The sequence below is a fragment of the Lates calcarifer genome, linkage group LG19 (assembly GCF_001640805.2).
Source record: "Lates calcarifer isolate ASB-BC8 linkage group LG19, TLL_Latcal_v3, whole genome shotgun sequence".
Lineage (NCBI taxonomy): Eukaryota > Metazoa > Chordata > Actinopteri > Centropomidae > Lates > Lates calcarifer.
In genome coordinates this window covers 9244808-9260249 of record NC_066851.1, presented here as the reverse complement: position 1 = coordinate 9260249, position 15442 = coordinate 9244808, and the positions used below count along the sequence as shown (strand labels likewise).

The following is a 15442-nucleotide window of genomic DNA, read 5'->3' as shown; positions in this document are numbered from 1 at the left end:
TTAAAACTAACTCTCCTAAATGGCACCTCTATAGGGTCACAAAGGACCCCTTGACCAAACAGAAGAGGTTTCAGTTTGTTGTGCCTGAGTCTCTGAAGATGAATGCGCTGTCCGCTGTCATTTTGCCAATCTGGCACATGCATTTCCCTGTCAGGATCAGGCTGGTAGCCAAGAAGCTGTGAGACAACTTCTTCTGCATCTGCAGCTTCCCCTAGCGCCTACACTCTGATCAGGGTGCCAACTTTGAAAGTGAGTTGATTGCTGAGCTCTTGCTGTTATCAGGAGTTGACAAGTCGTGCACCTCGCCTTACGATCCTAGGGGGAACAGAGTTGTAATCGCACCCTGGGCAACATGTTGAGGTCCATACCTCTTCGTTCCAAACAGAAATCACCGCAGGTGATCTAGACCATGACCTTTGTGTACAACTGTACTATTCATGAGACCACTGGGTTTGTGCCTTTCTATTTGATGTTCGGCAGGGTGCCTAGGCTGCCAGTTGACCTCCTATTCAAAAATGTGCTCCATGACGTGGCATCAAATGCAGAAAACCAACTTACCTGCTAGTGTGTCATTTGATTGAGTCCATGACACAACTTGAGTCTATTCTAAGGATTGAGCAAAGCCCCCGTGCCGTTATCCATGTGTGAGATTTATTAATCAGGGTGGCTTACTTAACATGTTTTTTTCTATGGTTTTGTTCTCAGGCTACTCTTTATATTGTTATGGAAATATACTGCTGTGTGATTTCAATTACCCACATTGTTTGTCCTGAGGCACCGCACTTTGTCTATGGAGTATTATGACTTCTTGTTAGACACCAGGCAGAATAATTCTAATTCTCTTATCCTTTAGAAAGGAAGCTTATGTTGCTGGTTCATTCTGCTTTGTTGTGTGTATGTTTTCTTTATGGCCAGAGTTTGTGAATGTGGTATGTTTTACGACCCAGAATTTTGTGTAATTCTAGGGGGGTGAGTGTAAATTAGTTAGAATTACACAAAATCCATGAAAATAGTCAATGCCTGACATGTATAATCAATATATGGAACATTTGAGGTTAAGTCTGCATCCCTATGTGCACTTCTGGGGGTCACTCCCTATAAAAGAGATCTCCCACATTCACCTTCTCAAACTTTACACAGCGCAGGAAACCAGCACAGTTACAAAAGCACCACCTGGTGTTTGTAGAATTTAAATGTCTGTGTTTTTCACAAATTTGAAACTGTTAAATGAGTCTCTGGCTTCACAAGGATAATCTCATCCAGATTTGAATTTGTCAAAGTGAAGTGGTTTTTGTTCAGGACCTGGTCTGATGTGGTGTAGATGTGACAAAAGCAGTGCGAGAACCACAGAGACCAAACTGAGACATTTCTTTCTTTCATCACTGTATTTCAAACACTTGTCTTTGCACTGTTTGATCATGCCAAAAATCTTTATAGAAACATGGTTCACTTGTAGTTAATGAAGTGGCAGTTCAGGGTTTTCTTGGCTGCAAAGCAAAAAACACCAGAGGTGAAAAATGTTTCAGAGTTTTAATCATTCTGTTTGGTAGGTACAGTTTGATGATAATGAGTTTGGTTGGATAACTAACAGATGCCATCTTGATCACTTAATTTCTCTCAATAACATTAAAAGAATTTATATTTACCTTTTACATGAGAACGGTCACTCTTCATATTGTCCTCCCACATCCTCTCCTCCTCTCTAAAAGAAAAACAGAAGACAAGCAAGTTGAAGTTCAAAACGTACAAAAGATAAACAGATGCATGAAATACAGTAACGACATGAAATATTTACCCTTTACAGGAGACGGTTTAGACATCATATTGCCCTCCCGCCTCCTCTCCTCTCCTCCTCTCCTCTTGCTGGTTTTCCTTTTCATTTTCTTTTTCCTTTCCCTTTGTTTCTCCTCTGCAAAAACAAGTGGCAGACATAAGGGATTATTAGTTAAAATTGTCAAATAATAAATTAAATAAACTTCATAAAATCTGGTAATAACATTTGATAAATGGATATTTACCTCTTACATGAGGGAGTTCACGTGCCATATTGCCCTCCCGCCTCCTCTCTCCTCTCCTCCTCTTTCTCCTCTTTTTTCTCTTCCTAACAGAAAAACTAAGAAAAGCAGGTTGTGGTTAAAATGTAGAAATCGGGTTAAACAGTAAACAGGTAATATATTTTTGATTGACACAGTTCATTCATTATGTTGCACTCTCCTCTCCTCTCCTCCTCTCCTCAATTTTCCTCATCTCTTCATGCCTTTTTTTTCGCTGATTGTTTCTCTTCTCTGCAGGAAGAAATAGTTAGAAACTTTAAGTAATGAATTAATTCAACTTCACAAATTCTGGTAATAACATTAGATAAATAGATATTTACCTTTTACATGAGTCATAACACGTCATAATGACCTCCTGCCTCCTCTCCTCTGTCTAAAAGAAAAACAAAAGAGAAGCAGGTTGAAGTTAAACAGATATAATGAATCACTGCATGAAATCTGAAAATGACATGAAATATTTACCATTTACATGAGATTGTTTAGACATAATTTTGCCCTCCCGCCTCCTCTCCTCCTCTCCTCTCCTCTCCTCCTCTCCTCTTTCCTCTCTCTAAATAACAAACAGAGGACAAGCAAGTTGTAGTTACAACTGTATAACAGATAGAATGTATTGCTGCATGAAATCTGATAATGACATGAAATGTTTACCATTTACATGAGAAGATTTAGACATCATGTTGCCCTCCCACCTCCTCTCCTCTCCTCTCCTCCTCTCCTCTTTCCTCTCTCTAAAAGAAAAACAGAACAAGTTGTAGTTAAAACATTAGAAATCAGATAAACACATGTATAATTCATTAGTGCATTAGTGCAAAATGACATCAAATATTTACTTTTTACATGATAGAGTTTACATGTTGTATTGCCCTCCCGCCTCCTCTCCTCTCCTCTCCTCTCCTCTCTGTAAAAGACAAACAGGTTGTAGTTATAAATTGAGAAATCACTTAAACAGAGATATAATGTATAATTGCATGAAATCTGATTATAAGAAGAAATATTTACCTTTTACATGAGCGGCCCTCCCACCTCCTCTCCTCTCTGCTCTCAGTCACCTAATACTTACCTTTTGTTCTCTTCCCGTCTCTTCCTTGATGATTTCTTCTTGTGTTTTCTTCTCTTTCACATACTGTAACTCCCCTAATGTGACTTACCTAACCTAACTTAATTCTTCTCTAATGCAACTACACCTGCTATTACAATTACGTTTCCTAGTTTGGACCCTAAATACCACCATGTTTTGAGGTCCTTGTCACTGCAGACTCCTAGTGGTCTAGGGTGGGCGTCGACAGACACATGAACCTCCTTGACATGCTGTCGCCATCCTTTTCTTTCTCTGTCACAGAGGAGTTTCACTGGGGGGTCGAAACACGTTGGGAGGTTCACGCTATCCCCCCCAGATCACACTCGCTCTGAGCAGACACCCTGCCTGAGTCATGGTGCAGCGACAAGAACACAATTCTCACCCTCGCACTGTCCTTTCTCCTCCCACCTGTAATACCTTCTTCTCTAATGCAACTGTACCTGCTACTTCAATTACTTTCCTAGTTTGGACCCCTCTAACAGGTTGGACCAGTTTTTTTTTAACCATGTTGCTATTACTATGATCACCGTGTCTCCCACCACAACTTTTTGATCTATTGTGTACCCCTGCATTGAGGTCCTTGTCACCACAGACTCCTAGTGGTCTAGGGTGGGCGCCGACAGACACATGAACCTCCTTGACATGCTGTCGCCATCCTTTTCTTTCTCTGTCACAGAGGAGTTTCACTGGGGGGTCGAAACACGTTGGAAGGTTCACGCTATCCCCCCCAGATCACACTCGCTTTGTGCAGACACCCTGCCTGAGTCAAGGCGCAGCGACAAGAACACAATGCTCAGCATTGCGCAAATACATTCTTAAATAAATTCAAAGCGATTCAAAGGCATTAAAATGAATTTCAAAAAAATCAACACAAAGTAATTCAAATACAATATCAATTCACTAAATTGAATTCGAAGAAATTCAAATAAATGCATTCAAAGAAATTCAATTCAAAGAAATTCAACAAAAATAAAAAGAATAATAGTGTGGAAAGTCTATCCTATTCTCATCCAGAGGAAACTCCAAGACGCGCTTACCTGGAGGCTCACCTTCAGGTTCGATGCGTCTCTTGCGCCCCTCTGCATCGTACGGCTCTCTCCTCTCCATAATCTGCCTCACGTTCTTCGCCCACTCTGGCTCAGGACAGTTCCCAAACAACCCAGGCTCAGTGGGTGTCTGAGGCTGGAGGCAAGAGGAAGAATCAGAAGAGGGGTGAGAGGAGTGAGAGGAGGAGGTGGAAGGGTGAGAGGAGCGAGAGGAGGAGGTGGAAGGGTGAGAGGAGCGAGAGGAGGAGCTGGGAGGGTGAGAAAAGTGAGAGAAGGAGGTAGAAGGGTGAGCAGAGCAAGAGGAGGAGGTAGAAGGGTGAGAGGACCGAGAGGGGTGAGAGGGGTGAGAGGAGGAGTTAGGAGGGTGAGAGGAGCGAGAGGGGTGAGAGGGGTGAGAGGAGGAGGTAGAAGGGTGAGAAGAGTGAGAGGAGGAGTTAGGAGGGTGAGAGGAGCGAGAGGAGAAGGTAGAAAGGTGAGAGGAGTGAGAGAAGCTGGGAGGGTGAGCAGAGCAAGAGGAGAAGGTAGAAGGAGGGTGAGAGGGGTGAGAGGAGGAGGTAGAAGGGTGAGAAGAGTGAGAGGAGGAGTTAGGAGGGTGAGAGGAGCGAGAGGAGGAGGTAGAAGGGTGAGAGGACCGAGAGGGGTGAGAGAAGGAGGTACAAGGGTGAGAGGAGCGAGAGGAGGAGGTAGAAGGGTGAGAAGAGTGAGAGGAGGAGTTAGGAGGGTGAGAGGAGCGAGAGGAGAAGGTAGAAGGGTGAGAGGAGCGAAAGGAGGAGGTAGAAGGGTGAGAAGAGTGAGAGGAGGAGTTAGGAGGGTGAAAGGAGCGAGAGGAGGAGGTAGAAGGGTGAGAGGACCAAGAGGAGGAGGTAGAAGGGTGAGAGGAGTGAGAGGAGGAGGTAGAGGGAGGGTGAGAGGAGCGAGAGGAGGAGGTAGAAGGGTGAGAGGAGCGAGAGGGGTGAGAGGAGGAGGTAGAAGGGTGAGAAAGTGAGAGGGGTGAGAGGAGGAGGTAGAAGGGTGAGAGGGAGTGAGAGGAGGAGGTAGAAGGGTGAGAGGAGTGAGAGGAGGAGGTAGAAGGGTGAGAAGAGTGAGAGGAGGAGGTAGAAGGAGGGTGAGAGGAGTGAGAGGAGGAGGTAGAAGGGTGAGAGGAGCGAGAGGGGTGAGAGGAGGAGGGGTGAGAGGAGGAGGTAGAAGGGTGAGAGGAGTGAGAGGAGGAGGTAGAAGGGTGAGAGGACCGAGAGGAGGAGGTAGAAGGAGGGTGAGAGGAGCGAGAGGGGTGAGAGGAGGAGCTAGGAGGGTGAGTGGAGCGAGAGGAGGAGTTAGAAGGAGAATGAGAGGAGCGAGAGGAGGAGGTAGAAGGGTGAGAAAAGTGAGAGGGGTGAGAGGAGGAGGTAGAAGGGTGAGAGGAGTGAGAGGAGGAGGTAGAAGGAGGGTGAGAGGAGCGAGAGGAGGAGGTAGAAGGATGGTGAGAAGAGTGAGAGGAGGAGGTAGAAGGGTGAGAGGAGCGAGAGGGGTGAGAGGAGGAGGGGTGAGAGGAGGAGGTAGAAGGGTGAGAGGAGGAGGAGTGAGAGGAGGAGGTAGAAGGGTGAGAGGACCGAGAGGAGGAGGTAGAAGGAGGGTGAGAGGAGCAAGAGGAGGAGGTAGAAGGGTAAGAGGAGCGAGAGGGGTGAGAGGAGGAGGTAGAAGGAGGGTGAGTGGAGCGAGAGGAGGAGGTAGAAGGGTGAGAGGACCGAGAGGGGTGAGAGGAGGAGGTAGAAGGAGGGTGAGTGGAGCGAGAGAAGGAGGTAGAAGGAGAATGAGAGGAGCGAGAGGAGGAGGTAGAAGGGTGAGAGGAGTGAGAGGAGGAGGTAGAGGGAGGGTGAGAGGAGCGAGAGGAGGAGGTAGAAGGAGGGTGAGAGGAGTGAGAGGAGGAGGTAGAGGGAGGGTGAGAGGAGCGAGAGGAGGAGGTAGAAGGAGGGTGAGAAGAGCGAGAGGAGGAGGTAGAAGGAGGGTGAGAGGAGCTAGGAGGGTGAGAAGAGCGAGAGGAGGAGGTAGAAGGAGGGTGAGAGGAGTGAGAGGAGGAGGTAGAGGGAGGGTGAGAGGAGTGAGAGGAGGAGGTAGAGGGAGGGTGAGAGGAGCGAGAGGAGGAGGTAGAAGGAGGGTGAGTGGAGCGAGAGGAGGAGGTAGAAGGGTAAGAGGAGCGAGAGGGGTGAGAGGAGGAGCTAGGAGGGTGAGTGGAGCGAGAGGAGGAGGTAGAAGGAGAATGAGAGGAGCGAGAGGAGGAGGTAGAAGGGTGAGAGGAGCGAGAGGGGTGAGAGGAGTGAGAGGAGGAGGTAGAAGGGTGAGAGGACCGAGAGGGGTGAGAGGAGGAGGTAGAAGGAGGGTGAGTGGAGCGAGAGGAGGGGGTAGGAGGGTGAGAAAAGCGAGAGGAGGAGGTAGAAGGGTGAGAAAAGCGAGAGGAGGGGGTAGGAGGGTGAGAAGAGTGAGGGGAGGAGGTAGAAGGAGGGTGAAAAGAGCGAGAGGAGGAGTTAGAAGGAGGGTGAGAGGAGGGGGTAGGAGGGTGAGAGGAGCTAGAGAAGGAGCTTAAAGAGGGGTGAGAGGAGGAGGTAGATGCAGAGCTACTGTGGGAGGCAGGGGCCGGGACCCTGCTGTGGATCAGCCGTGGGATGGTTGGCTGGCTGGGGTATGCAGCGAAGGCCGTGATCCAGTGCTTCTCCATCTGAAGGTGGAAACAAATGCGACCTTTCGACCTCTGCTCCACATCACATAAACCATGAACTGTCACCATGACAACTTTCACACATCATTAAAAGTCCCACAGTTCAATATTACTCCCTCTAAAAATATTAAATTCATTAATAATTCATAAGTGCATGAGTATTAGCACTAAATACAAATGAAAGGGGCCCTACATACAGCAGAAGCACAGAATAAAGTTTATTGTAACACTGAACATATTATGTTAATGGAAAACTGAGAAAATTCAATCTACTTGTGAAAACTGATAAAAAATATATTTTTAAATTTTGTATTTATTGTTAATAATAAATGAGTATATGAAAGATTAGGCTGCTATTAAAGTTTTTGATGAACATCTTTCATGTTGCCATATGAAAATATGAAAATATCTCATAACTTTAGTCATTAATGCACCTTGTTGTGTGTTGTTTCTTCCTTAATCTCATTGTGTCCCTGCTGGATGTTTTATTACGGCTAAGTGGGAAACTGCCCAGGCACCCAAAAAGCCCCTGGTGTACCACATGTTATTTGGGTCTACATAGTGAGATTAATAACTGCTAATTTGTTAGAAATTTTGCACCACTTGAATTACAGATATCATTTAACAATATGTAATGTTAAAGCTCCCAGGCTGATGGACGAACCTACACACCTCCTACAACACTGTTGATGACCCTTATTTAATTAATGGAAACAGTTTGTCACGTTGTCAAGTTTCACAGTTAATACCTTTCCAAGAAAACCTCTTCTTCCAGTTGCTTTACACCTCTGTTAACAGTGTGTAACAGTCACTACATGTATTACTTATGGCGTAGGTTAGAAGATACGTCGTTTTATCAGCAGGTTATTTCTTGATAGTTTAATAGTTTAATGTGACTTGGAGGGAACCTCCGTATAAAACAAGTTAAGAAAACCACTTTGATATCACGTAGGTATGCAAACTTAAGTCAAGACAGTCAAACGTCAGTCCCAAATATTGCTAATATTAGCAGTTGCATAAGTGAACGTCTCAACGGCAAAATACATTGAAAACATGGGTCTGAAATTAGTTTTTTGAGAAAAATCTCACGTTTTCCACGAACAAGGCCTCTTGTCTGTGACAGTCGGTCCCAAGTGGATGTCCTTGTGTAAAATCTCCGAGGTTAATGTCTCTTTTTCCAAGAAATCGTCCAGTCAAAGCAGCGAGCTGTGTATTTCTGGCCACCAGAAGGTTATTTGTGTTTGAATGATTATCAGGTATGAATGATGCGTCTGAAATAAACACCATGGCAACCACGGAATGTTCAGGTCTGTTCTATCAGCAAGTCTGTTCTGACAGTCCCATCTCACCCGGACAGGTGTCACACCATCAACATGGCGATGATAGACAAATGCAGCTTCAATAGGAATATGGAGGATGTAACCATAATTTAAACAAAACAATGAAGTGTTTAAAACTAGAAACATGATCTAGACACGTGCACAAAATTTGTTTTATAATTAATTATACTGATGTGCTCACGTGAAAAGTTTATTGAATTTATTTGAGGAACATGCACATAACCTTGGCCAGATGTCAACAACAAATACATTATCCACTAATTACAAACAGTGCAACATCACTGCATTTGCAGAAATGCATCAACTCAACGTGAAAAACTGTATCTTTAAGACAAAGTGTATTAGTATCAATTATGGCATGTGTAAATTAGTTAGAACTACACAAAGTCTATGTAAACAGTTAATACCTGACACATATAATCAATAGGTGGAACATCTGAGGTTAAGTCCCTGCACCCCTACGTGCACTTTTAGGGGTCACTCCCTATAAAATTGGTCTCCCGCGTTCACCTCTCCCCTTTTGTTGTGTCGCAGTTAGCGAAGTTCCGCATGTTAGGTCACTTCGCTAATTTAAAACGTAGCTGTGACATGCTAACATGTTTTTCTGATTTAATTTGTGTAGGGGCAAACTTACAGCATCACAGTTGACTGGAAACTTTTGTCATTCCTCTGTCTGTCAGCCTAATAAAGTCGTCCTGTGATATGCTGTATGCAGATGCAGTATATATAGTATATAAAGTCGGTCATTTGGTAAAAAAAAAAAAAAAAAAGAAAAGAAAAAGAAAAAGAAAAAACAATAAATGAGAGGACATGATAGTTGAAATGAAAACAGATGGACTTTTATATTCTTGTTTATCGCATATATGATTAAAGATCATTTAGTCAACTAAGGCGGGATCTTTTAGCAACAAGAAGACATAATATTCCAACTGAACAGTTTTTTAAACTGAAACTATTGATCAAGTATCTCATTTTTTTGTTTTCTTTATTTTCCTTTAGATAAGATGATCCTTTATTAGTCCTACAATGGGGAAATTTACAAATTTTATAACACATTTAATGTTGATTGCCTTTTTTCTCTGTGCTCACTGTTTATATTTTACTGTGCAAGGCTCATACGTTGCATAGCTGTTGAGTTTAAACTGATGTCCTCAAATATGACAATCACTATCAGTTCTGTTGATAGTAAACAAGTGAAATCCTTCACCCTGAGTGACTTTCCTTGTAAAAGGGCCATACCACAGCATGTCTGCCATTTATAGGTATACACTGCATGTGAAAACAGTTGTATAATGGCAGACACTTTTAAAAGAACAATGAGTGATATTTGAATTTCAATATTTAGTAGTAAATTGTTAAGACTGAAATCCTTCTAGCCTGTCTTTGATTTCATATCAGTACCAAATTTACTCCTGTTTGCAATTGAAGTTTCATTTTTGAAACACGAAATAAAACTCAAACAAACCTTTAAAGTAATACAAAAATATTTCTTTTTATTATGGCAGAACAGAACAAAAACGTGACACCAAATGCAGTTTGTAGAAAAAATACAGAGCTCTTAGGCATGTTTGTCTTGTTCCAAAGTGAATGCGACTGACAATAACTTAAGCCTAACTGACTTTCTGGTCTGATGAGCTGTTTGAGTACGAGTATGCCTTTCCTAGGACTATTCTGTCTCTGAGAAGTTTGAAGAAGGCATAATAGTTGCTGAACAGAATCAGAGCCAGCGATATCGTCTGATGCCACTTCTCTGAGCATATCAGTGAGTAGAGCTGGTAGAATATCATGGCACCCTCCAGGATGATGAGTATGTTCAGTATTCGTAAAGGCTTGTTGAAGAAGAACTAGGAGATGGAAAAAGACAGGATGCTGTTAGTGACCAGATTTAGTCTGTGTAAGTAGCTGCCTCTTTAAAACACCACAAATATTTTACTGCCAGCACAGGCTCTCTGAAATCTCTTGGTCTGCTTTTGCTCCTCAGCACCTTTTCATTTAGGAATACTCACATAGAAGCGATAATGAGACACATCTGATGGAACTGCGACATTATAGTGGCCCATGGCCTTGTAGACATTCTTATTATGTTTGACCAGGACTCCCTGTGGCCACATGTACTCTTCTGTCCAGCTGTGCAAAATGAGGTAGAAGAGTGAGATCAGAATCGGACTCAAATTAAATCCAAATGGACCTTAAGTCCGATGATAAACTATGAGTGGTACTTACATGTGCTGAAGGACGTTGGAGCAGAGTGAGGGGTCTACCTTTTGCCAGCAGCCCAGGTGAGCTGCAGCTTTATGAAGCAGGTCACAGTATCGAGACGGCAGCAAATGCCTCATGAGGATGACTGACGTACTGACTGACACCAGGATGAACAGTTCACAAGACCAGCGCTTGTCCACATACTGAGTGCTCTGAGGGCAAATGTAAAGGTGGAAAAATACTAAAAGTTTCAGAAGTGTTATTACAGCATACTGAATGATTAAGTTAATGTTTAAGAAGTCTAAAAAGAAGTGGTGTGAGCTTCTAACCTTGACAAACCAGACAGGTACAAAGGCCACGTAGTATGCGCTGAGCATCGAGCTGACCAGCACCTCCTTCATCCTCCAGTTGAAGTCCATCTTCAGGTACTCCACCTCTTTGCGGATGAGGTCCGGGGATAGGCAGCAGGCGTGCGTTGGCATGGCCTGGACGCCATACAGTTGGCTGGTGTGCTGCTTCCACGTCTCCTTCAGTACGGTCAGGTAGTCCCTGCCCCGGCCGACACTGCCGACCTCCTTGGAGCCGATGCTGGCGATGGGCGAGAGCGAACCAGCTCTCCGGAAGTCACAGTTCAGCCGAAAGAACGGAATATACATCCCAAATCTGTGGGAGACAATGACGTGAACTGTTACTGGACCTAAGGTCTCCCTTGTGTGATGGAGTGACCGCAAGAGTAATTCTTCCAACTGCTTGCTAGGGGATTTACTAAAGCCACCAATACTGTTTGGATGCTGTTTACACATCAGCATATGCTCTCAGGCCTGCAAGGAAATGAGGAATATATAATTCTAGCTCAATTTCAAACTGCATTACAGTATTATTATTTCATAACCAAAATGTTACAAAGCAGTGTTTCAACTGAAAGCTCCACTACAGTACTCAAGAGCCAAACAGAAACCAAGCATAACACACAAACAAGATTTAAATGATCATCTTCATCACGGAGCTGATATGAATATTAGATACTTACGGGTAGCAGAGGAAGAGCAGGCTGAGGACAGAATAGGTTCTGAAGAGGTAAATGAGGGAGCGGCACAAGCTCCAGCCCGTCAGCGTTAACACAGCAAACCGAGCCATCACTAAAAAAATCGAGTGAGGGAAGGAGAGTTTCCCACTCTGTGACGCCTGGAGAGGAGACGAAGAGGGAGACAAACATAAGAGTCAAGTGTATTATACCTTTATTCACCACAGAGAGACAAGCAATCATAAATGCATGAGAGGGAAACAAATGGACACAGTTAAAGATGTTTTAACTGCACTACCTGCATGGCAACATTCAATTAATGTGGTGCAAAAAAGTATCGAGCAAAACTCTCTTCTAAAATCAGAAGTGATGGTGTGGGTTTGTAAATGTAGTGTAAGATCTGTTCACAAGCATCTATGGCAGTTTTGTTTTTTTTTTCATATACAGAATAACAGAAGTTGAGCTAATATTAGGCTTCATAGACTTTAACATGTAAAAGTGTGAAAAAGCATGCAGTAGAATTCTTACCTCTTTAACAATTGCTGCAATTAATCTTCTTGCCAGTATGATGATTGTGAATACCAGCATGTTATAATCAATAAGGTGGAAATTCTGTAAATAACAAGATTGATTGATTGATTGATTGAGTGCACTGGTGCTAATCCAGACTAATCCAACTGATAAAAAAAAAAAAAATACTACCATTAACATGATCATCAGTCAACACTGCACCACTGACTACTCACCAGTGATGTGTGTGAGGGAGGGTGTGATGGGGGGTACCACCATACAGTCTTGTAGATGTTGACATAGTGGACAAAGAGGGCAATGAGGTGGCAGAAGAAAAGATGGAGCTCAAACAGCACGTTACGATCCACGGACAGCTCGGGGATCTTGCAGTGCTTCAGGGGAACCACCGTCTGAGCAGCCAGCGGGGGGCTGGACATGCATGTTCCCGACCCATTCCTGCAGACAGAACACAGGACAGTATGTAGTTCAGTACTTTCCTCATGATGCAGTCCCAGATGAGTGCGTATCAGGGTCCGGCTTACCTGGTGCGAGATCGCACCCCTGTGACCGGGGAACTGGTCGAGTGGTTGCCATTGCTGACCGAGCCTTGTTCACTGCTTAAGGGAGGTCTGCAGTACGTGGTACGGTTCGCCCCTCGCCTTCCACCAGCCATCGCAGACACACCCACGGCTCACTTCTCTCTGCTACGTGTCTAGTTTTGTGATTTCTCTCCTTTGTACCTGCTCACAAGAAGACAGCAAGTCAGACATGTTGGAAGGAATACCCAATAAATATGTAATAATACCACCTAAGTAATAAATGTAGATGATTTGAATCAATTTGTGGCATGTATCAAGTAGGATAGAATTTACTAGAACAGCATCATCAGTAATGATATGATATTTTGGTCAGTGATTGGATTTGACACAGAGCTGATAATGAAAGGAGTGGTGCACAGAGCCAAAACAAACACACCTTAGATACTTCCTGATAAATCTTAACCGTTTACTACCATCAAAAACAAACAGATCGAATGACCAAGATCGAATGAAATATGCAGCACAAGCGTTAAATAAATTTGCACTACCTGCATGGCAACTCTCAATTAATATGGTGCAAGTTTTTGCGGAAGCTGACATTACAAGCTAGCTTCTTGGCTACATCATTTTCTCACTTCCCGGGTCAAATATCTCTTAAGAGCCGTTTATCTTTGAGACACGAGGCAGCAGGCGAAAGACAGCGTGGACCCAAACAATGAGGGACGGACTCCAGGGTGTCCGCCAAGACCATGCTTCAATAAATACAAAGATTGAGGCCTAGGCTAACAGTATCTCTGGCTAGCTAACAGGCTAGCTTCCAACCAACCTACCAACCAAACAGGTTAGACAAGAAAATGTGAGCTTACCAGCGACTGGGGTCTGCTAGATGCTGCTCTGTCGCATAAATGATAGTTTAAACGCAATAAATTTTCAGTATATTTATTGAAATGCTCGCGTGTTTTTCACTGAAATCAGCGAAGACACTCATTGTTGATGTGAAACTGGCCGCTGATAGATGGGGGCGCGGATATGTTAGCAACCTATGGGAGGAGAGTCCTTTAAAGGGACATTCCGCCGCAATGAGGAAGAGAAGGAAAGCAATGTTTTGATGATAGATTATGTTTGTTTCTCTTTAATACAGCTGCAGGATCATAAAGTGACTGTTTCTACACCAGGACTGTCGCAGCTGAATATATTGTATGTATACAATTCTGCTTGTAGTGTATTGAAAAATGGCTTTGGTGCACTGACTGTACAGACTCATCATATTTTTAGGACGTTTCATAATTCATAAAAAAAACATTTATTGAGGGGAGGCAGTATATCCAGCCTTGCTGTTGCACAAGGTTTATCATGAAAGCTTTATTTTCTGCTGCAGGGCGTTTTGTCCACACATGAACTCTACCACTGTCCTGCTAAGTGTTGCAGGATCTTTGGACTGTTATGGGCGGTGGCACCAGGCCAGTCAGAGCAATTACATATACTTTATATTATTGCCTATCATTAAGTTAATGTGTTCTTCTTTCTTGTGGGATCAACACTCTATGAAAGATGTTGCATTTTATGGTTGAGATGCTGTAGGTGATCACAGTAAATATCATATCATGCATGAACTTTTTATATTGTGGGAACATTTACAAACCCTAGCAAGTCTAAATGTAATCAATGCCAACTTGTGCTCACATCTGACACACACAACTTATAAATGTTTAAACTAAAAGGTAAGTGAAGCTGTTATTTCATATCTGTTCTGGGCCACATTCAAATTCAAAATACATTGCAATTTTTTATTTGCCAATACAAAAGTCACCACTTGGAGCACCTGCAGTTTTTCTACATGCTGATGCTAAGTAGTGACTTGAGGCCTCTTTCACTGGACCTGCTCCCTGAAATTCAAGCCCAGACTCAGGTATGGCATTCAACAGAGGCAATAATTCAGAACTTGCTATCAAGACCTACTGTATCTAATCTCCTGACAAGGATGTATAGTACATAGTGTAACCTGTTTGTCCTTAAAACAGTACATCTACTGTAGTTTTTCTTTGATAAAGTAATTGTTGTGTTCTCAAAAAGACAGAATACAGTAACACAACACTTCATAAGAAGCTCAATCTGTCCTTTATCCTTAATGAAATATACATTTCATAACATAAAATACAAACATTTTTTGTAAAAAAAAAAACCCAAGACCTTTATTTTCACCTTTTTTAAAATAAAAGAGTTAAAAGTCTTCAGTGTAAAAATAGTGTAAATCTGGACACATTTAATAAAATTAAATTCCATATGATAGATGATCATACAAAACATTTTCAAAAGAAAAAAAAATCTTTCAATGCTTCAGAAGAGTGGAGCATCTTTTCAGTCTTCTCATCTTCTCTACATTCACTTTTTTTAAACCAGACAAATCCCTCTGGGGATCAGTATTGATTAAAAGCTGTTCAGTCTCAGAGACACTGCATGGCCTCTGCTCTTTCCATGGAGTTTCAATGGACCTGTTGAAGACAGAAGAACTGAATCAGATCAACAGCAAAACTCAAAGCTACTGCTTATCTGCTATTTCTTTTCAACTGACCTTAAAGCCCCGGGTAAGCTGGAGTTTAATGTGTCAACTGCACACTACACAGTTCTCTGACAACCTAAGAGGAGAAACAGAAATGAGATCTTGGACACACCAGGGCACACATGCACACAGTGAACAACACATGCAAAACTAATTTTAAACTACAAAAATATCATGCAACTCAAGCTGAAGGGGTTTTGTCCACCAATGGGATGTTTTAACACTTTGAGTGCAACTACTAATTTTCATTAATCTATATTCTACAGAAATAATCAAGATGGAATTGTTAAGTATTGAGTGAAATGAATGGACCATTATTGGTTTTTATTTGAGCAAGAGTTGCATCACAACCATTTCTGATTGTTTTGTACGGCTTATTTTGCTCGGAATAACTACTGAT

The 15442-nt window shown here is 42.9% G+C and overlaps 1 protein-coding gene across 1 annotated transcript; it reads right to left on the bottom strand.

Annotated features, from left to right (window-relative positions):
• Positions 1 to 9676: 9676 nt before the first annotated feature.
• tmem39b (transmembrane protein 39B) lies at positions 9677 to 13524 on the bottom strand. Its single transcript, XM_018690032.2, has 9 exons — positions 13349 to 13524; positions 12486 to 12683; positions 12180 to 12399; positions 11962 to 12045; positions 11440 to 11594; positions 10739 to 11072; positions 10434 to 10621; positions 10217 to 10337; positions 9677 to 10054 (listed from the first exon to the last, which is right to left on the bottom strand). Exons 2-9 carry the CDS (start codon positions 12614 to 12616, stop codon positions 9821 to 9823), a joined length of 1467 nt encoding a protein of 488 aa, XP_018545548.1. The 5' UTR covers positions 12617 to 12683; positions 13349 to 13524; the 3' UTR covers positions 9677 to 9820.
• Positions 13525 to 15442: the final 1918 nt, after the last annotated feature.